Genomic DNA, 23193 nt, shown 5'->3' with positions numbered 1-23193 from the left:
AAAGGTGGTATTTGTTATATAACTCCGTGAATTTGTATTACAATTTTTCAACCGTGTTCCACATTGTCGATTTTGAGTTAAAAGATACTCATGTACAGCGATTTTGCTTTTAGATGAGTCAGTCAATCGGAATCGTGTTCACCACATGGTGGCGCGCATTATGCAAGCACTCACTTTGTGCTTGTGCACTAATTTTTAATATTTTGGAAACATTCTTATTTGAGAATACGTCTTATATCCCTAAGAAAGAGTTGTTAAAAGAGCAAATGGTTTAAGTTATTACTAGCTCTATGATCCAGTTCAGAAGCAACCATTGATTTTAGGTGTGTAATACCCATGTACCCCCTTCATGTATAATACAGGCTTTCAAATAAGTATAAGTTGACTTTAATATTTCTAACATTTTTTCATGCCCATTATATCTTCGTAAGGGGAGGTGACAGCTTGGACGCAAGAAAATCTAAACGGCGACGATTCTAGACGCTCCGGACCCGCCGCTCGACGACGTACCGCTGTCGCGCCCATGACAAGCTGTATCAGAGGCGACTGCCAGCTGAGACACGGCCCGCGGGGCTAGAATTAAGCTATCGATACCACTTACATTACTAATCGCACTCAACTAATGCTATCATTGTACTTACCTTGTTCAGGGCAACGAGGACAGTCGCTGGGATTTCAGCAACCACTGCACTACGCTAAATCGCGGAACGACCTCCACATGAGCAAGGTGAAGTTGCCGTACGTCGCCGTAAGCCGCTACACCATTACGCCGCCGTCAACATGACCTCTCCACATCGCGGCCACAGCCCAGATCTATTCATCGGTCGACGAAGGCGGGCGGGATTATTCGGGAAATAAGCCAGCTAACGCCATCTCCCGAATAACTGCATGCTGACACAAGCTACTTCACGACACGGCCTAATTGCTCATGTGGAACGTCGATCGCGCCCTCCCCTCGGTACCAGGAAATCGGCACTGATTCACGCTAAAAGTACTGGCCTCCGCATCTTACGCTTCACTACGCATCTACGCTACACTAGTTCGTTCGCCGTCGCGTGCTAAACCGCGAACACGGTATAACTAGTTTTACCGCTAAACCTAGCCCTATCTGCTTTGGGCTAGGATCACTAAAACGCTTGGCTCGTCTATCTGCTTTGGGCGAGCAACCGCGGGCCTTTGCGTCGCTAAAACCGCCTCTGTAAATTGCGGCTTCATGTATTTGTTGTAAATAGCTCTCAAACAAGTGTCTGTACATAGTGTTTAAAATTAAAGATATAATTTAAGCCGAACGGTCCTAAATTTATTAACATATCGCGCGATCCAAAGCAACATTCTGTAAGCACTTATTAATGGTATTTATATGTATACATCCATTGAAGATTAAGGGGGTAGGTTACCTTTTGCATATTCCGCTAGCTACATCTTTTCTACGCATTTTAAGCACAACCGGGCTCCGTAATTCCAAAAATTGAAGGAATTACAGTAAAAAATCTACGAGCCTGTACATGAGATCGGATAACGACAAATCTGTATGTCCAAGTTTAAACGCGATTTCACAGAAACTACGTTTTCTAAAATAGTAAACATAAAATCTCGAAAACCGTTCGTACGATTTAAATTGAAAATTTACAGGGAGGTGTAGGGAACTATTTCTCACAATGTGTCGGGAGCATATTTTCAATATAAATTCTTAAGAAATAATTAAAAAATATTTTTCCCACAAGAAAAAAGGATAAAATCATATACATCAACATAAAAATTGTATTAATTTGTTTCTAAAAATTTTCCTTCCGACACAAGATGGAGATTGTCTTACAGATTATAAAAATGCCTTTACTTTGTATTTTAGGTCATTCATCTGTCCGGAATCGTGTTCACCATCAGACGGTGCATCGCAAATACGTTCTCACATTTATATTTATAACTTTGTTTCCTGTAAATATATTTAAAATTTTCTTTTTGTGCATTAAAGTAAACGAAATGATGATTAAAAATTAAAACAAAAATTATCTCTATATTCAATTATTACTTCAGAATATATGTTTCCATAAGGGCCTAATTTTGTGCTGTTGAGGGTACCTTACCCCCTTAAAGAAAAAATGTTTTTATTTCTTCCACACAATAGCGGTGCCAGAGCCGCTGCGCGGTGGACTCCTTACAATGGACTCGCCAAACGGCGTTGCGTGCATCTCAAAGACTAATTATCCGAGTAATTTGAAATTTGGAGGGGGTCTTCCTTTTATGTTAATCTAAAGAAATGCATACGGATTTTATTCCTACCTAATTTTCTGCTAGAAAGCAGAATTTTTAATCAAATATTCACCATTTTCATAAAAATGTTTATTTCCAAATATCCCTATGTTCTTCTTTAGTTCGTATTATATAGAAAAGGGTTGACTAACTAGTAGCTCACGGGCCACCGGGGGCACATCCGCCCAGTGATGCCAGAATTGTGGGATATGGGACAAATGCTTATCCCCCCCCCCCCCCCTATGACCTACCGTCGTCTCCCACTATAGCCTACCGTCACCCCCCACTTTCATCCCATTGCACTGCACACAAGCACATCCCCACTCCTGCCCATGTGAGCTGTCTGTTGGGCTGCCGAGCACACGGACAGGAGTAAGAATATGTTTGTGTGCAGTGCGATGGGAATAAAGTGTGGGACGACGGAAGGCCATAGTGGAAGACGACGGTAGGTCATAGTGGGGGTAAGCATTTGTCTCACGTCCCACAATTCTGACATCACTGCCTCCGCCTTGCTGCCACGCTGAACGGCCCCCTCAATACCTACCAAACTGTGACGATCGCAGTGGAAAAAGAGAAGGAAAGAAGAAGGAATCCACTGCGATCGTCAGAGTCTGGTAGGCATGGAGGGGGAACGTTCAGCGTAGCAGCAAGGCGGAGGAGCCCCCGGTGGCTCGCGAGCCACCAGTTAGTAAACCCTGATGTAGAAAATGAAATTTTTTTGTTTTCTGTTCTCGGACACGCCAGATCAGAGAAATGCGCAACCCTGATTGGCGACTCAATTGTTACCATCATTATGTTGAAAAAAAAATAAACAAAAAATTTATTTTAATCGGCAATAGATGTATAATATGCTATCAAATAATGCCATCAATAAGATTTTCTATTTAGTTTATTATAACAAAAAAAATTGTTAAATAAACTTATGATTTCCATTCGTCCAAAGTGTCACCTCCCCTTGATCAATTTTTCAATTGTTCTTCAATTATAGTACAACTTACTTTGTGACACAGTGTGCTGCCGTGAGGACCCATTGTGTTCCAATGAGCGCACCCCCGCAAAGGTATTGGTTAAGCGAATTAATGAGAGCAACTTGCCAACACCATTCGTTTGCATCTGCGTCTTCTCCTCCAACAACACGTGCTCCTCTTTCAAAGCTACGGGCCTGAATTGGTCCACGAGAAGTTCCTTTTACACCACATACATACTTGCTATATACAGGACTTCTTACGGTTGTTGTTATGGCTGTTGTTTCGTCTATAAAATGAAGAATATTTCTCCTACATTATATGAAACCACTAGCATATTGAAAAAAAACTTCGATATAGGTTTTAAGTACCCTTTTTATGGTATAAGTAACAAAATATATCATATTATACAGGGTGCCCCACAAGTTTTCACACAGAAGACAGTATGATGTGTATAGAGTGATTTGTAATCTGAGTACGTGACGTGATTTTCGCACATCGTTAGACAGATATAAAACGAGTGCAATGATAGCAATTTTAATTTCAATATCAAATGGGATCAACTCAAAAAATGGCTTTGAAATTCATAATTCCAAGCTTTTAAATAAAAGAGAGCGATAGCAAAATCGAACCTGATCCAGTGCCCTCGGATAGGCGCTTAAGGAAACACCTTGTCAGACAAAAAATATGATACCAGAAAAATTTGGTGCCATTTAAAATCCCGATGATATGGTGACCTCAAAGTCTAAGCCCTGTTACGTACTGTCGACAAGTTGCCGATGACCAGGTCGCCGACGGCCACGAGGTACATGGAAATACATATATGAGTTCGTACGCACATGATCGCGGCGAACAACAAAGGTTTCTGGTCTCTTGTCCAATTGCTGGCGATTTGGTCAACAGTGAGTAACGGGCCTTAGAAGCGGATCGGCGAGACAGTCGTTCAGTATGGTGTCTATGTTACATGAGCGACCCGGTCATCGGCTTTTATGATCCATCATGCAAGGGTTAAAGCGCTTTCAGAAATGTTTAAAGCTAAATATCTAAAAACTATCAAAACCGTCTACACCTATAACCATATACAGTGTGTCCGCGGGAAGACTGGACAGCGGTATACCTCCTAAAGTATTGAAGATAAAATTTTTTTTACAGGGAATTGCATGGTTCGAGAGGGCCAATTTAATAGTTCAGACGAATTTTTTCTTCGATTATTATTTTAAAAGATACGATGGTCGAGTTCAGTTTTTTAAATGGAACTATTTTTTTTAAGACATCAGTTGATAGTGCGTTCCAAGACAAATTCAATAAGCTAGTGGGTTTTCTTCCAGAGAAAATCAGTAAATTTGCAAGCGCAATATTTTAAAAACCAGTGGAAATAAAGTGTATACATTAAAGCTTATTGAATTTGTCTTGGAAGCACTATCAACTGATTTCTTAAAAAAAAAAAGTTTCATATAAAAAAAACCTAACGTATCTTTAAAAATAATAATCGAAGAAAAAATTCGTCTGCGCTAATAAATTGGTCGTCTCGAACCATGCAATTCCATACTTTAGGAGATATCCAGCTGTTCAGTCTTCCACCCTGTATATTCTACATGGGTATGTTGAGATCTACATGTTTACAAAGTTGCATTAAAATCTGGGACAACCACCAGGGACGGTTTCCTTGTAAGTTGCAGTTTGTACCGATTACCCTTTGACCCTGACCAATTACAAACGTCTCGCTATTGGAATTTGCATCGGCCCCGATTCGGGTCGCGTCGGGATCGCGATAGCTGACAATAAATTCAACGAACTGTGTTTTTCCGTGTCTACTTGAAAGCTTCTGCTACAACACGGAACGGACATACTTCAGCGTTTCCGTAGTGACACAACAGCGATGCACCAAGGCCCTATCGAACTCGATAATTTTCGCATCGTGTGACATCTACATCGGGTGGGACTTGTCGGCTACTCAGTCGAGACGCAGGGTTCGGTGAAAAGCGTCGCCGTTCATTATATTGTAGTGGTTTAAATTCATTTAGTCTAGTATGTACAGTTATACTAAAGGATAGACGTTTAGGAATATATCTAGGCTTAGACTTAGAGGATTTAATTCGAACGGTCTTCGCGCCGGACGCGGAACTTCCGGTCGAGACATCACAGAAACAATGGAGTCCGGGCAGTATCCGGTCACTCCACTGCGATCAGTGATGCCAGAACGGTGGGTTTTGTCCCACGGCCGCTACCACCACTCCACGACCAAGCGTACCCCCTCCTAGCGTCCGTACCGCACCACACAAGCATACCCGTCCCTCCATCCGTGTGCCGTACGCGGTGCCTGGCTACCGCTCTCCGGCGAGAATTCGTTTTCCCGACATCGAAGCGCTTGGCGCGCAAGCGAAAAATTAAGACTTCAAATCCCGGTGCGGATATTACTTTTTTTTTTTTAATTATTCACTAATTTCTCTTTCTATATTCTCAGCTGGCTAAAGGCTTAAAAACTATTAATTTACTAAGCATTTTCGAAGCTTGATTTGCTGCTAAAGTGCGATCCTCTTCTGGCTTGTATCGCACCACTCCAAGCGTAAGTACCCTACCTTCTGTCAGTGTGCCGTACGCGCTGCCTGGCCGGCGCTCTCCGCCGAGAATTCATTTCATCGAGGTTTGAACCTCAATGCGAAGATTCTACTTTTTTCATTAATTATTTTCTAACTTCTCTTTCTATATTCTGAGTAGAATAAAAACTTGAAAACTGTTAATTTACAAAGAATTTTCGCAGCAGGCTAATGTACGATGTTGGTCTTCTGCCTTTTGTATACATAAACAGAAATAATTCCTTGAAATGCTACTTACAAAATAAGCGCCGTTCTAGGATGGACTCCTTAAAATTCACGTCACAATGAGCAGTTACAGAATCGGTGATTTCCGTTTCAGGTAAGCGAGCCGCCCGCTTCGCTATTACGGTCGGCTTACCACTCGCACCCCAGATTACTGTAATGAGGTTTGAAAACAATATCGACTGGTCTCGTACCCGTCGCAATAATGTCATTTATACCTACAGAAGAGTTTTAAGGAGTCCATCCTAGAACGGAGCTTATTTTGTAAGTAGCATTTCAAGGAATTATTTCTGTTTATGTATACAAAAGGCAGAAGACCAACATCGTACATTAGCCTGCTGCGAAAATTCTTTGTAAATTAACAGTTTTCAAGTTTTTATTCTACTGAGAATATAGAAAGAGAAGTTAGAAAATAATTAAAAAAAAAAGTAATATCCGCACCGGGATTTGAAGTCTTGATTTTTCGCTTGCGCGCCAAGCGCTTCGATGTCGGGAAAACGAATTCTCGCCGGAGAGCGGTAGCCAGGCACCGCGTACGGCACACGGATGGAGGGACGGGTATGCTTGTGTGGTGCGGTACGGACGCTAGGAGGGGGTACGCTTGGTCGTGGAGTGGTGGTAGCGGCCGTGGGACAAAACCCACCGTTCTGGCATCACTGACTGCCATAGGGTACGGAACTACTTTCGGACGAGAACCGGGCAGCGTCTAGCCGCCTTGTCGAAGCACGGAAAAACCACGGAGCAATCGGAGAAACCAGACAGCGTGCAATCACTTCACTGTCAAGGTACGGTAAGGTTGCGCTATCGAAACCAGGGCAGCATCCGACCATCTCTCGGACAACACGAAAAATAAGGATTCAAACGTAAACGGCCCCAGTACGGTCAAACCCTTAAAGGGGTATACACGGGTAATGCAGCTCGCTGAATACCGACACAATCTGGCCCGAAACATGGGTTTGGGGGCTTACGTTGTTTGTCCTTATATGAGCAAATTTTGGGCTGGGCAAGGTCTCATTCGAAACATGAAGGTTCAATGCAGCCCGCTCTGGTCATGATTCGACGAGATTGTGTTGATATGTAATAATATGAGTGTTAAAAGTAGCGCAAAAGTCGACAGAATACACCGGCATGAATCCAAGTATTTTTAGGTCACTAAAAGAGTTTTGTGACTCAACGATGACCAGAGCGGGCTGCAAGAACCTTCCTCTTTCGAATGAGACCTCACCCAGTGAAAAATCTGCTCATATAAGGACACACAACATATGCCCATGATTGCATTCCCAAATACGAGTTCCGCCATATTGGCGATAATACAGAGCAAGTCTCGTGACAAATTTAGTTGAGGTAGTGGATACGAGATGGCGCCTACTCGGGAGGATTAACAACGTGGAATCATAGCAAAACTGAAGAGTTAGCTGGATACATGTGCCACAGTAAAAGCGTGATGCAGTCAATGTATCCATTTTCGTACGATTAGAGGTTAGGTTATATGCATTTTAGGCATACATTGACTACGAACTGCTGGGAACTGTATACATTTACTAAATAAACGCTTTTACAGTAACACATACATCACTTGAAATCGCTGTCGTATTTATGTTATAATTATATGGCCACTTTATTGGAAATAAAAAAAGAGAGATTGAAACTTTTTTACTAATACTGGAAGCATTGATTTACTGATATCATCTTTTCAGAATATGGATTTCACAGTAATTATTTGAAATATTGCTCTTACTATTATTCTTTTATATTCTTCCGACTATTGTATAGAACATATAATAAGAATAAGTCTCCAAATCAGTCAACATTTGATTCCCTGACCTTTTTTGTAAACATTTACGGTCCTATCTCCTAAGTTATATAGTCCTTAGTTAATATTTAAAATACAGACAGGGTTAAAAAAACACATAAAATAATAAATGTGACTTATTCTAATTTCACTCAGCAAATACCTATATATTGAAAATAGGAAAACGTTTTTGTTTAGAGCGTAAAGTTTAAATTACGACACAATCGGCTGATGAAATCCAGGGCTCAGTGTAAAGGAATTTGAGCAGAAAGAAAATAAAATTCGACACTGTCTCATGTTTGCTCTCATTATGATTAGGAAAATGTTATCAATATTGGAAAAAAAATGTTTATACAGAAAAAACTAAAAGTAAAAAAGTTAAGCCCTTATTGTTATTGAAAAATTATTGTGTATCTGCAGGGTTGCCAGCAACATTATGCAGGACCACTTATTTAGCGGAGAGGAACACCCACAGGAGTGGTGGTAATGTGTGCGTCAGCAACGTCTTCACGCATACGTTACCACCACTCCTGTAGGTGTTCCCCTTCCGCTAAGTAAGTGGTCTTGCATAATGTTGCTGGCAACGCTGTGTATCTGTGTTAGCAGACCGAGGCGCTGGCTTTATTTCTCGGCTGCTATGACCCCCGTTCTATCCTTCTCTTTTACGACCCATCGACAGCGACAAAGTAACCGCGAGCCACCGCGAGCATCGGAGAATATTATTCACTGAATACCTATACCTACTTACATCGTACAAATTAAATTTCGAACCGAGGGACGATGCGACAGAATTTACTGAATACGTGTAACACTCTCTCCTTTTTAATATTTTATTACTTACGATTTACCATTTGGGATTTTGGTGAAACTTGTATATGTTGTAGTCTTAAGTGATATATAAACGTATGTCATAGGTTTTTAAAATTTTTCACAATTGTGGAAATTGACTTTTTTTCATTAAATTATAACTGTTGAACTAAGAGACAGATAAGAATGAGCTTTTGGGTGCCTACAGTGGGGAAATAAGAGTACCTAATAACAATTATGACACTTTAAAAAAGAAACAAATTTTAGACCATTTATTTTTAAATTGTTCTGAACAAATGCAATGTTATACTACCAGGGCACTATTTAAAAATATGAAAAAAAATGAGGATATAGGGCTACTTGTGCTCTTTAGGGACAGGTTTTCAGAAACGCAGAGAGTTTAAAATTGGTCGCATGCAAATTAATTGAATGTGACGCTGCGTCGCTCAGCACCGGCTCGTCTGGCTGAACCGTGCGTACTACAATATGGAACTATGGAAAGTGATTGTATACCATATGGTTGAATTTGTCGAGCCGGTGCTGAGCGACACAACGTCACATTCAATTAATTTTCATTTGGCCAATTTTAATGTGTCCGTATTTCTGAAAACGGGTCCGTAACAGGGACAAATAGGACTATACCCTCGTTTTTTTCAAAATTTTAAATAATGCCTCGCTATTAAATCATGGCATTTGTTTAGAACAATTGCAAAATAAATTGAAAAAAAAAAATTTCGTGAAATAATTTTTATTAGGTACTCTTATGTCTACATTGTAAGCACCCAAAGGCTCTTTTTGATCAGTTTGTTAGTCCAACAGTTATAATTTTTTGAAAAAAGTTAACATTATATTTCAAAGAGCTGTAAGATCCACAATTTTTGACATTTTGCAAATTACGTCGAGATATGCTTATATATCCCTAAAGACTACAACATATCCAAGTTTCATCTAAATCTGAAATGTTACTCCGAAAAGTGTCCGATTTCGCATGGAATGACCCACGTATATCATTTCAGCTACTACAAATGCAGGGTGGAGGAGGTACCCCTTCCATGACGCCGACCGGACTACTGAAAATGCGCAGGCTGAATGCGCGTGATTATTGTATGTTTGGCTCCTCAAAGTGACAAAATATATAACCTATGTAAATGCTATATGACAATAAACGTTTAGTGGCTATTTTGTTCTTTTACGCTACGTTTGTGAACCTTTTATCATCCTTCCAAAACATTATTATTATGCCGCAACAGTATCTTTAGGAAATCAGGTATAGCATATAGGTTATATTTTCTGTCACTTCGAGGAGCCAACCATATAATAATCACGCGCATCCAGTCTGCGCATTTTCACTAGTCCAATTCAACATCCAACACAATTTTATATATAATGTTTGTTCATAACTGCTTTCTGTATAGGACGTGTAATAAGTGTATTTCATGTTCTGTTTCGAGGCTTTGCTAATAACAAAATGTCGAACCTAACAAACTTCATTTTCTGGGGACATCCCCTCATCTATTTTCCCTTTTCACTTTGAAATTCCTTACTGCTACTTAGAATATTGTAGCATAAGCACATTTCATGTAATTGAAATGTACAATGAATTTTCTACGGTTGCAGTACCAGCCGACTTTTCGTTTAAATTTTTATAAGTATAACGCAACAACTGAGAATTTCTTTCCTTATTCAGAATAGAATACGGAAATAGCAAACAGCTCCCTCTCGCGTGCATCCGGCAGCTGCGTATCTACAGGGTGTCCCACCTAAGACTGGACAGCGCGATATCTCTTAAAGTATTGGAGATAAAAATTTTTAAAAAATATGTAATTGAATGGTTGGAGACGGCCAATTTATTAGCCCAGACGATTTTGTTTTTTAATTATTATTTTAAAAGATACGATGATCAAGTTCGGTTTTTCAAATGGAACTATTTTTTTTTAACACCTGAGTTTATAGTGCGTTCCAAGGTAAATTCAATAAGCTTTAATGTATGCACTTTATTTCCACTGGTTTATAAGATATTGCGCTTGCAAAATTACTGATTTTCACTGGAAGAAAACCCTCTGGAATAGCAAGGACCGGGGTCAGTCTAACTGGCGCCACGGGTGGCATTGTCTGTTGAAACTGATACCTATCTGCCAAAGGTCTACGATAGGGTTCGCAGGCCCAAAAGCTGGACAATTCTTTTCCGTCAGAAATGCTACTTAGGTAGGTACATCTGCGGTATCGAGAAGCGCACCGTTACTTTTATTTCGCACATGCATCTACGCTCGGATGGCCGGTTCTTTTTGGAGGGATGTAAGTTGGATTGGTTAGGTTAGGAGGAGTGAAAGTTGCTTAACTAAATTTCAACCATAGGGAGCAGATTGTATCAGAACCAATCGGATTTACATCCCTCACAAACGGCTGCTCTCTTGAAGAGGCCCGCTTCACAACAATACCCCCTCCCCAATGCCCACCTTCTCTCGCACGGAATACGTCAACGCATGCTTTTGTTTTGATACCGAAGCTCGTGTTTATACCCCCTTCCTTCCTGTGTCTATCCACGAGGAGTATTGCCGGTGGATTGTAGGAGCGTGGATGTCTGGATGCCAGTTGTTGAATTCAGGAGACGATAGAAACACTTTATTACAAAACACACATGTACTGTAATAAAAGTAAATCGTATTCCTCTCGGGCAGGAGTTGGCAGGTAGGTATCAGTTTCAATAGGCAATGCCACCCGTGGCGCCAGAAAGATCGACCCCGGTCCTTGCTATTCCAGAGGGTTTTCTTCCAGTGAAAATCAGTAATTTTGCAAACGCAATATCTTAAAAACCAGTGGAAATAAAGTGCATACATTAAAGCTTATTAAATTTGTCTTGGAATGCACTATCAACTCAGGTGTTCAAAAAAAAAATAGTTCCATTTGAAAAACCGAACTTGACCATCGTATCTTTTAAAATAATAATAAAAAAAATCGTCTCGGCTAATAAATTGGCCCTCTTGAACCATTCAATTATATATTTTTTAAATTTTTCATCTGCAATACTTTAGAAGATATCGCGCTGTCCAGTCTTAGGTGGGACATCCTGTATGGGTAATACCATTTCAGTACAGAAAAAATGTGCTGTAATACCGACCTTGCGAAATCGGTCAGGTCACGTGACGTGTCTATCCCCTTAACCACACTCGAACTACCTGGCTTGGCGGCATCGGGGCTTATGTCCTAATGCCCGAAATATGTTAGCTGCGAGAAACTGATGCAATCTAGCGGTGGAGCGCGAACTAATTATCGACGCCATGAAAAGTCGCGACTCGGCTTCGCTCGGACGCCGCCACGCGGACGTTAGGTGTCCCTCATAATGATATTTTTTAAAATAAGAATTAAGTTCCGAACGTCCCGGATTTGTTTCCATTTGGTATGATAGATATGTGTGGGTTTTCGAACGAAACTGCGCTCTTGCAAATAGCTGTTTTCTTAAATATGCTACCCCTTATGTAAGCAAATATGTGATAGAACTAGAGTTGGGACTAATGATTATCGATATCTTGTCTATAACTTATTGATACTTCACGATATATCAAGAATATCGTTAAGGGGTTCACGTGATCTCGCCGATTTGGCAGGTCGGTATTACAGCAGCTCTTTTCTGCACAGAAATGGTAATACCGATAGATAAGCGGCTGCCTGGTGAACGCGAGAGGGAACTCTTCGCTATTTCCATATTCTATTCTGAATGTGGAAAGCTCAGCTGTTGCGTGGTATTTGAAAAAATTTAAACGGAAAGCCTGCTGGTAGTGCAAATGTAGAAGATTCATTGTACATTTTAATTACTTACAACGTAACATATGGTTATGCTACAATATGTTACGTTGCAGAAAGGAATTATAAGTCAAAAGAAAAATAGATGTGGGGATGCCCCAAGAAAATGAAGTTTGTTAGGTTAGGTTAGACATTTTTCAACTAGCAAAACACTGAAGCAGAACATGAAAGTTACACACTTATTATAATATAATTTACCGTCCTATGCAGAAAGCAGTTATTGAACAAACATTATATGTATATAAAATTGTGTTGGTGCAATAGTGACTTTAGATTGCAATTGCTTATTCCATAGCTTTTCATATGCGCTAATGCACTCGCCGGTGTTATTGCCATGTTGGCATCGATTATACAGAAACAGAATTTGTTTATTTTTCATCGTATCAATATGAAAGTGACACCAATGGATTCCTGGCAATCTCCCGAATTGACAGAAAATTATTTAAATTGGACTCTTTTTAACGGAACAGGCTTTCAATTCTGCAAACAAATTATTCACATAATTTCCTTAATTATGGTCCGAATTATATCATTTTTGTGGCCAATTTGATCGAGAAAACATGAGAAATCGACTGACGTCACTTTCACAAAGATCTGATTAGAAATTGCAAAACTTCAGATTCATCACTGTTTAGTGCACAACATTGTGGCACCCCTGGTCTCGAGGGTCGAAGTTCTCGAAACCCATTGAGGAACGGCTTATCGGCGGCATTGCCTATGCAGACTCTAGCGAGAGGATAACCCTTTATCTGCTTCCCCGATTCCATAATCAGGTCGGGGACGTGAAAAATCAGGAGCACTGGTGCATGATAGCTATACCGCTTCAAGCAGTAAATCCAGCGCTCGCTTTTTGTACTCCCGAGGTGTACCAGTCTCGGCCATCGCCATATTGTGCTATTACCAGCCTCTATCCGAAATAGGCCGAGAGCAATCTTGCGCCCTACCTACGTCAGAGAGGTGTCTCCACGCCCATTAGGCCAGAACCCTATTGCACTCTGAACCTCTATTGTACGACTCCCGCACGGACGCGCCTTATAGGCCATCCAGGGCAGAACGTTCCACAAACTCCGCATCCTACTTCCCGAACACGTCAAAGTCGCCGTCGCCGCGAGAATACGCTCCGCCGCGACTTGCCGTACCGTAGCCACCGCTCGACACTCACCGCGTTCGGATACAAATCACACACACTTGTACATAGACCAATAAACAATTATTATTTGTTTAAACACCCGACAAATCATTCACCATACCGACTGAGTCGGCAACCTATCCCTTCTCCGTCCCACCGGTAACCGTCTCGCCACCGGAGACGATCACAACCTCAATAGAAGTATCAGAAAAGTTTTTGTGTGTGCCCATTTCCGGATTTTTAAGGTGAAAACACCCCCTAAAGGTTAATCAGTGTGTTCATATTTTTCAGTATATCTTGGAAACGATGTATAAAAAATATGTTGTAAGTAAATACAAATTGAGTTATAGGGCTTGATAACAGTTCTTGAGTACATACATCATTTGCAAAATGTAAAAAAAACCGCGATGCAAAATACGGGGAGATTCTCTAGCAAGCGTCGTCAAAGGCAATACCGCCAGCAATCACGCGCCTCGTTGAGTTCCGTGGTCTTCAGTACTCGAAACAAACGGGCCCATACAATGTTGCGCACTAAGCAGTGGCGAATCTCGAATTCTGCATTTCTAAACAGATCTTTGCGAAAGTGACGCCACTCGATTCTTTATGGTTTCTCGATGAAATTGGCCGCAAAAACGACATAATTCGGACCATAATTAAGGAAATTACATAAAAAATTGATTTGCATAATTAAAATTAGCTTCGTTAAAATTAATCCGATTTACATAACATTTGGTATGATTTTCATCGGAAAAACATAAGGAATCCATTGGTGTCACTGCCATATTGATTCAATGAAGAAAATAAAGCATTTCATTTTTCGCATAAGCTGTGAATCATCGCGTAAGCGACTAGCGAAACCCTAGCACAGAAGATTGTCAGTAGAGGGGGAACACCTACAGGAGTGGCGGTAATGTGTGCGTGATAACGCCGTGACACTGACAATATTCTATGCCAGGACGATTTATGGCAATCCTGCTGACCCGACTGGGGGTACGGGCGGATCGGATAAGCACTGCGCGGCGTCGCGCGGGTATGGGCAGGTTAACCGCGGGTATCGCGGGTTAGTGAAAGTTCGGGTCTTGGCGAGTTGGGTGACGGGCGGATGAAATCCGCCCGTTGCAAACACCTGAATTTATTATGTATGATAAATATATAAGATGTGTGAGAGATCTGTGCAGAAAATTGTACCAGTATATTCTATGGCTAAAGATAAAACGAAAGTTTTATAACTTCAATTCTGAATTTGGAAATATGTATAGTATGTATGTACATACTCGGTAAAAGCTTGCGGCTCACAGGACCGAGCTTATAGCGTACAGGGAACAGCTTTTTAACATGTTACGAGCCGAGGCTGAGGGCAATGAGAATAGCGGCTGCGAGGCCGAGGATTGAATTTGTTTGTTGGTGTTTGTTAGTAGCGGACGAACCGGGGTCTGGTATCTCCGGGAGCCGCTATAGGAGGTTGGATGTCGTAGACGAACCGGGGTCTGGCATCCCCGGGAGCCACTAGGAATGTTAGTTTAGCCTCGTAACTTTATAATGTGATACCCCTTGAGCGGTAAAGGGGTATCTCTGTGGGTTGGTCTCAAAGAGGAAATTCGGATGATGATTGAAAAGAACACTGAATTTATAATAACTAATTATATTCTGTAAGTTCAGTCCTTACAAATGTTTCTGTATTCGTTTTATCGCGGTACCTAGGTCCACCTCTCGGTTTTGACGCACTGAGAAATGCGGGGGTCTCAAAAATAAGAGTTAACAGTCACAACACCTGTCAGCAACTCTACGTACTGTATGGTAAAAGTTGGTACAATGCTCGAAGGAGAAATACTACTTGATCTAGCGAGCCGTCTTTCGTCTACGCGTATCAGACTTGAAATGAGCCCCCGAGTATTGATTCGTGGCCCTTTTTATACCATGAAATTCGGCTAAAAAGTAGTGGGGATATGAATACCTTCATTGAATATTAGGTTTTCCGGGAAAACTCGGTTGCATCCCACCACTGCAGGAAACTGTGACCCCGCCGGGTCACGTGCATTCTGGACACCCGAAAGGGTTTAAAAGTTGAAAGATAGGGCTGCGTACGCAATAAACAAGAGGAGGTTAAGATTGGACAAAGGCTTGTTTGACGAAATTAGACTCTATAGTAGAAGTGTACAAACAGTCGCTCGGTAGCCGGGGCCTCTTTGCGATTCTAGGCGCCGGGTTAGAGCCAAGTGTGGCGCTGTTACGTTGGTAACCACAACATGGATGGCGGAACTGCAATAGTCGTGATACGTGCCTGCCCGCACATACAGACTTGCAGTTACCCCTACCCAGGGGTTGAAATGGTTTCGAGAATAACTGTTTCAAACTATTATATATCGGTTATGACTGAAACAGTTATGAAGAACCGATATTCTGAATAACTGTTATAAGGAACCGAAATTTCTGGCTATATCGATTTCGGTTACGGTTCTGCAGAACCGATATTATATCGGTTATATATCGGTTTTATAACAGTAATGTATCTTAACTACTACGCATCGGGTATGCGTAGCTCGTTCCAAAATATTTACGATCAATGTCACATTTTTTAAATGGAAATTCGATTTGTTTATAAGTCTTTTTATCGTTGGGCCTCTCTATCTGGTGTCTCTCTTTTCAAAACTCCATCAATGCAGGAAAAGCCGAAATGAAAGACAGCATCTGTAAGTTAAGTATTGAAAAGAGAGATTTTAGATAGAGAGGCTCAGCGATGAAGGATTTTATAAACAAACGCGAAGAGCGATTCTCTGGGTCGGAGGGTTTAAGACCAATTGGCCAGAGTCACTTGTATTCCGGAGCTAATGGCGAGCACGTTGAATTTAATACAAAAAGTATTATATTTCGCAGCAAGACACGTTTTCGTCCTCGAGACACTGCCTTTATTTAAAAAAAATAGTTAATAATCTACATAATTAATATAAAATTAGTAGTAAGTTTGTACATATTAGGAAAGTTATTACTATCAGTGTTAGCAATACTTTAAGTGTCAAATTAATATTAGTCGTAGTGTATAATAGTTATTAGTGATATTTAAAAACATATCGACATGATGGGCCGAAAGAAATGCGACATTGTTCGTAAGTATTTTGAAACTTGGGATGACAGAATGAAAATGCGATGTATAGTTGGAAGTTGCTCTGCAACAGTTTCGGTTGTATATACAATAGGGGGCACGCCACATTAATAAGGGTTTAACTAAAACGTAACTTAAAAAAAAATTATTTCAAACTACTTTTGAGAAACAAATTTATTCTTCACAGATTTATTATTTAATCATAATTTAAAAGGCGCTTACGCATGATTGAGGCGAGCCCAGCCCATAGCGAGAGTTTACTGTATAACCGATATATAACCGTTATAGAACCGATATAATATCGGTTCTGTAGAACCGGAACCGAAACCGATATAGGCCAGAACCGTTTTCACTCGTAATTGTGTCAAGATTATTTCGATTCTCATAACTGTCTCGAGAACCGAAACCGATATCATAACTGTTTTCAACCCCTGCCCCTACCCTTTGCTATGGTTAGCAACGTGCTGCGCTAGGTTCTAAGCCGAGTCCCAGAACCTAAGGAGATCTGTGGCTCCCGACTGCGCAATTCTACTCTTTAGAGAAAGGACTCTGTAGAGTAAGATAAGCTAGACAAATCGCAGAATATTAGCTGCTAACTCTGAGCCATGTTTACAAAATGTGGCTTAAAACATTACAATTTTTTGTATAACTCCTGTAGTGCAGATGTAATTTCGACTACCGCAGTGGTCCAGGTATAAACGTCCTAATAAGCTGAAAACCAGAAAACGAATGTTCAAATTTGGAAATGGGCGAGGATTTTATTTTGTATTTTTTAGGTTTTTTGTCATTGTTTAGGCTTCGTTTAAATGTCCCGTAGGTAGACGGCAAAGAACGCGACCGATTTGACTTGACGAGCAGTTTTATTCACAGCAAACCCCGACGTTGGACAATCACGCGAGAGTGCAAAACATACAATCACTTACACAGAGTCATAGTACACCGTGGAGTTGTCCCACATTATTTTTCAAAAATTCTTATTTGTAGCCATAAAACATACTGGGGATACTTTCATGGAAAGCAGTTGCACACTCTGTATTATTACAAGTAAAAAGAATGTAATAGCTACAGCCAAACTGTATGTATATATGTTCTTTCATAACTTACATATTGTGGTCGTGACAGGGGTGGTGTATGGTCTTGACGTAACATACATGGTATCATTTCTATTACTTAGAACTGGCTCACTCGAATTTCCGCCAAGGAATTCTCGGATCAACGACTTTGGTGCACAGCATTGGTGTCCTGGTTTCTTGCACTTGAACAAATTTGTGAGTTCAGCATTTCCTGCAAATAAATAATTAAGGTACCTAATACAATTTTGTTCAGCCTTCTGTAATGGACAAGTGGGTGTAAATAGAATGCTATAAAGTTATGGAATAACTACGTCTGGTAGCGGAGGTGCCCTCGATGGCTCGTGGGCCACCAGTTAAGCATCTCCGCGATAGACATACCGAATATCTAGAAATGTGAATGAAAAGTCAGTTTCAAATAATATTAACCCCCTGTCTGGCGACGGCGTATTTCTATGCCGGGAGAATTTTTACTGTTTCTAGCATTGACGTGTTTTCGCGTCGACATTCTCTAGAAATCATCGAAAGTATTCTCCAACACTCCCTCAATGTTTATTTTGAAAAGAAAACGAGCTCACAGCCTTCGTCTAAATGCAGGAAACGACTGTCATCTGACAGTCAAATGCGACAACTTCTACATGAAGAATAATCGCCTTACAATTAGTAGATTTTTACGAAAATTAAAATTTTTACACATCTTTTATACATTTTATCAATAACTTTACAAGGTTTTCTGAAAAAATATTATTCACACTATTTTTAATCGTATGTACTGTGCATTTGGTCTACGGAATTCAGTCGAATGTTCGAATTACACATAATTAAAAATAGTCTAAATCGGTTCATGCTTGGACTCACTCTCATCAAGAAAGCCCCACAAATACATTCATTATAGCTTAATGCTAGAGCAGGATTTATTTCACACGTGGGCCTTATTCTCGGCTATCGGTTGGCAGTCGCCTCTTCCACGTATCCAAAAGCTGTTTGAGACAGTGAGACACAAAGCGATTGCCGGGGTTGCTTTGTTTTTAAAATAAACATTCGGAGACTCTTATTTTAGACCATACTTTCTAAGGCAATACTTACATAAATGTTTAATAAAACTGAAGGAAGAAATTCACAAGTTATACATTTCAGTTTATAAATCGTTTTACAAGTGAAACACTCCTTCAAAATTGGCTGACATAAGTAGTCTTTCTCTAAATAAATTCGGGAAATGTTTCATCAAAATAAGAAAAATTGTATTAAGAACGAATATTAGCTTAATACTATATTTATACTACATAACACACATAATATAACATTATTGCGATTCGAAGTGCAATCTCCATCCGTCTATGTTAATACACAAGTCTCTAACACTTTACTAAAACTAACACGATTATTAAGTTTTAATTAACTCCAACGTCATTTATTAACAATAATGTACACCAGGGATGCTTAACTGGTGGCCATGGAGTCAACGGGGCATCTCCGCGTTGCTGCCCCGCTGAACGGCCCCCTCAATACCTACTAGACTCTGACGATCGCAGTCGAATTTCTCCTTTTGTTTTCCTCTTCTCGACTGCGATCGGCAGAGTCTGGAAAGTATGGAGGGGGTCGTTCAGCTTGGCAGCAACGCGGAGGGGCCCCCTGTGGGTTATGGGCCACCAGCTAAGTATTCCTAATGAACACAAACGGATTATATATGCCGTCACTTAGAATTCAAATTCGATTTTGAACAGTTTTTGCGTGATAGATAACACAGTCGGTAAGGATTGACTATCCTCAGCTGTTCTTCCCGACCACAGAAGGGTGTAATTGCAAATTTGAAATGAACAGCAACCCAGTTCGTACGCTGGGACTGTAATTAAACATTGAGCAGCAGTAGAATGTTCGAAATGGGCAAAGAATTTTCAGAGTGGAAAAAAGTATTAATTAAGCCCAACCGCAGCGACAACTGAAGTCGTTGATCAGCACTCTATAGCATGACAACTGTAAAGAAGCAAGTAGGTACTCTATGCCGAAACGAGATGAAATGGCGGCGAGGTGGTGACCGTACTGGCGGAGGAGTTCCTTTTGGGGGGGGGGGGGCGCAGATGGCCCCGCGTGACATTCGCGAGGCGAAGGGGGCAATTTCAGATGGTGCTGCAAGTGCCAGAGTTGTTGATAGGGGTAATGGCAGATAACACTGCGCGTCATTTGTGTGGTAGTGCCATCTGTCAGATGCCTAAGGCACTCGGGAGCATATCGCCGTCGCGAAAACTGTGTACGTGTGCGGGGATGGGCGCTCAAGCACAACCGCGAACGATTTGAGTCGTTTGGGTAGAGAAAGGTGAGATGGAGGATAGAAAGAGAGAGAACTTCCAATTATCTCTTCGGTGGACGGAACACTTTGCTCTGTTATCTCTCCCTCTCCCTCTCCCTCTCTCTCACACATCATTTCGGTGTCTTTGAACATGCTCGCACCCTGATCACTGCGACGACAACAATCGCAGGTGAACGGTGATCTGGCGTATTACGCACGGTATCGTGAAACATTCGATCGTGGTCGTGAACACCATTCTGAACGCTAAGTTTATGTTGAAGGACGAGCCAGATCTGTAATGTTTCGGCACGCGAAATCGTGGCTAATCTTGACGTCGAAAATGCGCGAGTGGTGCGCGAAGCGCGGTGACCGCGCGTACGTTGACCGTGATGGAAGAATTTTTAAAACCTTACAGTTGATGGACCCTACGGGCCGTTCTGAATTTTCTCGTGAACGTGAACAAACATAATCCGCATAGAGTCGGCTGCGACGTGCCGTTTCCGCGCGTGGTAGTAGCGAAAGAGGCAGTGATCAACGTACAGTGCAGAGACATGTGCTCTTTTGTTTGGTCTGTCGTGGCCAGTTTGTACCATGTTCCTTGGAACGTAAACAGAATGGCGTCGTAACCACTTTACTCGACGGTGCTTCGTTTGGACGTTATGCGCCTTTTCGTGACGTTGGATCAACTGAAGAAGTTCGAAAGGTCGAACGATCTGTGGTCCGAAGGGAGTTGCGTGTGTTACGTGCGCCCCATCATTAATTGCCCCTGCTTATTGCTTGCCGCCACGTTCCCTTCCACACACGATTCAGCGGAGTCGTTCCGACGCAAAGTCACATTTGCAGAAAGCGCGAAATCGCCGAACTGATCGCGTTGAGGACAACGTGACAGCCTCGCCTCGACCGCCCTATCGATTCAGCGATTCCCTAAAAAGGTAATAATGCGTGGAACCGATGGCGCCCTGTCGTTTGTTCGCGAGAACGAAAAACCGCAGACGAGAACCACGGTCTCAACAGATAGTCAATTGAATTGGGAGAGAAGACACGAATGGCCGATTTGTTTTTCTTATCTGTACGCGTGATAGCAAGTCTTAGGTTACTGTGGCACACGCTCGGCCCGGCATGTAATGCGACGTGTGACTCCATCCGAGATAACCGAGACGTAAACGGGAAATCCCCGGGAGTGCCCTTGCACTGCTCCAGAACTGCCAGGTCAGCAGATATACCTACGAGACGAATCCGAGAGCGAAAGACGTGGCGATACGAACGGGTCAGCAATCCCTAGCCTGATAAATAGATGTAACAGCGATGTCAGGGGCAGCGTTGCCGGGAAACAGTAGTGGCAGAATTATCAGTGGAGGGAGAAGCCAAGTGACGCCACGGCCAACCAGGATCGACAACCTATTTCCCGACAACGCTGGTTGGCCGTGATGTCACTTCGTGGTTGTCAGAGAGTGAACGAGTGCGCAGTCGAAGATCCACTCGCGCGCTCAGGAGAAATGGTTTCGATTCAAGCGTTATGAGTACAAGGAAAGACCGTCGTTCATTGTGTACACAGACTTCGAGTGTTTGCTTGAGGACATTGAGCCGACAAATGTAGTCGCATATACGTGTATCAACAGCACAGAACGTATAGCGTGGTCTATTACGTGTATTACTCGCATGTCGAATCTCTGTCGGAGTCCGATTACACATATGCCCCGAACGTGTGGGATAGTTTTCGTGTGCAGACATTGGGTGAGTATAGTTATTTGTACTTGCAAACGAACGTGTTATTGCTTACGAACGTGTTCGATAACTTCCGTCGCAACTGTATAGCGAGCTACGAACTGGACCCAGCGCGGCGCATTACACATGCTGTTGTTCGTGGAGCGCGGCATACACAGTGGTCTGAGTTAGTGCTTGCACAGTTACGTGCGCGCCAACAACAAGTACCTGTCACCTACGTACGACACGTCGAAACCGTCCACTTATCTCATGTACTTCGACGTGAACAACTTGTGCTGATGGGAAATGTCGGATGGTATGCCCTATGGAATATTTCTATTGCTCAATGAGGCGACGGTTGTCGATCTCGATGAGTCTTCCTTGCCCGCTGACGAAGGCCTCATGAGGTACCTGTTGGAAATGGACCTTGAGTATTCTACAAAGATTTACGAGGCGCACGCCGACTTTCCGTTCTGGCCGGTGCGCAAGCATGCAATCAACGGTAAACAGACGAAGCTGGTCGGAGCTGTACGGATTGCGCGTGTTGCGAATTCAGCGTGTGTTACGGTTCGGTGCGTCTGATTGGTTGTGCGATTAGAGAGACTTGAACACAGGTTTGAGGACACCAACCACCAGAAATCGTTGTACCAATTGATAAACAACGCGGTGTACGGAAAAACTATGGAGAACGTGCAACTCCCGACGCAGTGTGACGGTCGCTGTAGCGCGGAAGCGTTCATGGAGAGTTATACCCAACTTTCATAATCGCGCTATATTCTAGGAGCAGTTGGTGGCCATCGAGTTGCGTAAATTGAAATTCAAATTCGATAAACTAATTTACGTGGGGATGAACATATTGCACGTATCGAAAGTGTGTTTGTACAAGTTTCAGGACGGATAAATGCGCGCGAGCTTCGGTGACCGTTGTAAGGTTCTTTATACCGATTCCGACAGTTAGTTGTATCAGCTTGACTGTGAGGGCGCGTACGATACGATGAAAAGCGTATGAAGGACGAGGCAACGGGGTTGTGATGACTGAATTCGTAGGACTGAGATCTAATGTAAGATGTACGCGAGTAGAGTGTTTAACGCGACAGCGACGACTACGAGCGATACCGAGAAAGTAAAAGTTGTGAGGACACACGCGATATACGGTTCGAAAATTACGTTCGTCATAATTGCGAAGGGTTTTTGATATCGCTAATCACGATTCTAAGGTCAGATTATCCAACTTTACGCAGAAACTGTGTTGCCAACCTAAACAAGCCTAAATGAATAACAGCAGTTACATTCATATATTATTTTTTCGTTTGGCGTTACCCAGAGCGAACGACGTGGACGTAAAAAGTTTTGTAGCTCTTTTTTGATTTTTGGGTTTTTTGTGTTATTTTTGGATTTGTTTTTTTAGTTTTATGATTTTACTATTTATTATTAGAGCTGCAGTCGTGCAACACATTGCCCATGCATTA

At 41.8% G+C, this 23193-nt stretch overlaps 2 protein-coding genes across 2 annotated transcripts in view; one reads left to right on the top strand and one right to left on the bottom strand.

The window, feature by feature from the left end:
• Positions 1–23193, top strand: part of LOC143367031 (uncharacterized) — a 426392-nt gene that overhangs the window by 51526 nt on the left and 351673 nt on the right. The window lies entirely within an intron of this gene.
• Positions 1–23193, bottom strand: part of Mas (trypsin-like serine protease domain-containing protein masquerade) — a 131634-nt gene that overhangs the window by 32803 nt on the left and 75638 nt on the right. The window contains exons 7-8 of the mRNA XM_076808527.1: positions 17768–17947; positions 3249–3504 (exon numbers count right to left, since the gene is read on the bottom strand). Of these exons, the coding sequence (XP_076664642.1) occupies positions 3249–3504; positions 17768–17947 (436 nt within the window). The remainder of the gene's footprint in view (positions 1–3248; positions 3505–17767; positions 17948–23193) is intronic.

This window comes from Andrena cerasifolii, chromosome 3 (genome assembly GCF_050908995.1).
Source record: "Andrena cerasifolii isolate SP2316 chromosome 3, iyAndCera1_principal, whole genome shotgun sequence".
NCBI classification, from domain to species: domain Eukaryota; kingdom Metazoa; phylum Arthropoda; class Insecta; order Hymenoptera; family Andrenidae; genus Andrena; species Andrena cerasifolii.
This window is presented reverse-complemented; position numbering and strand designations above follow the sequence as displayed.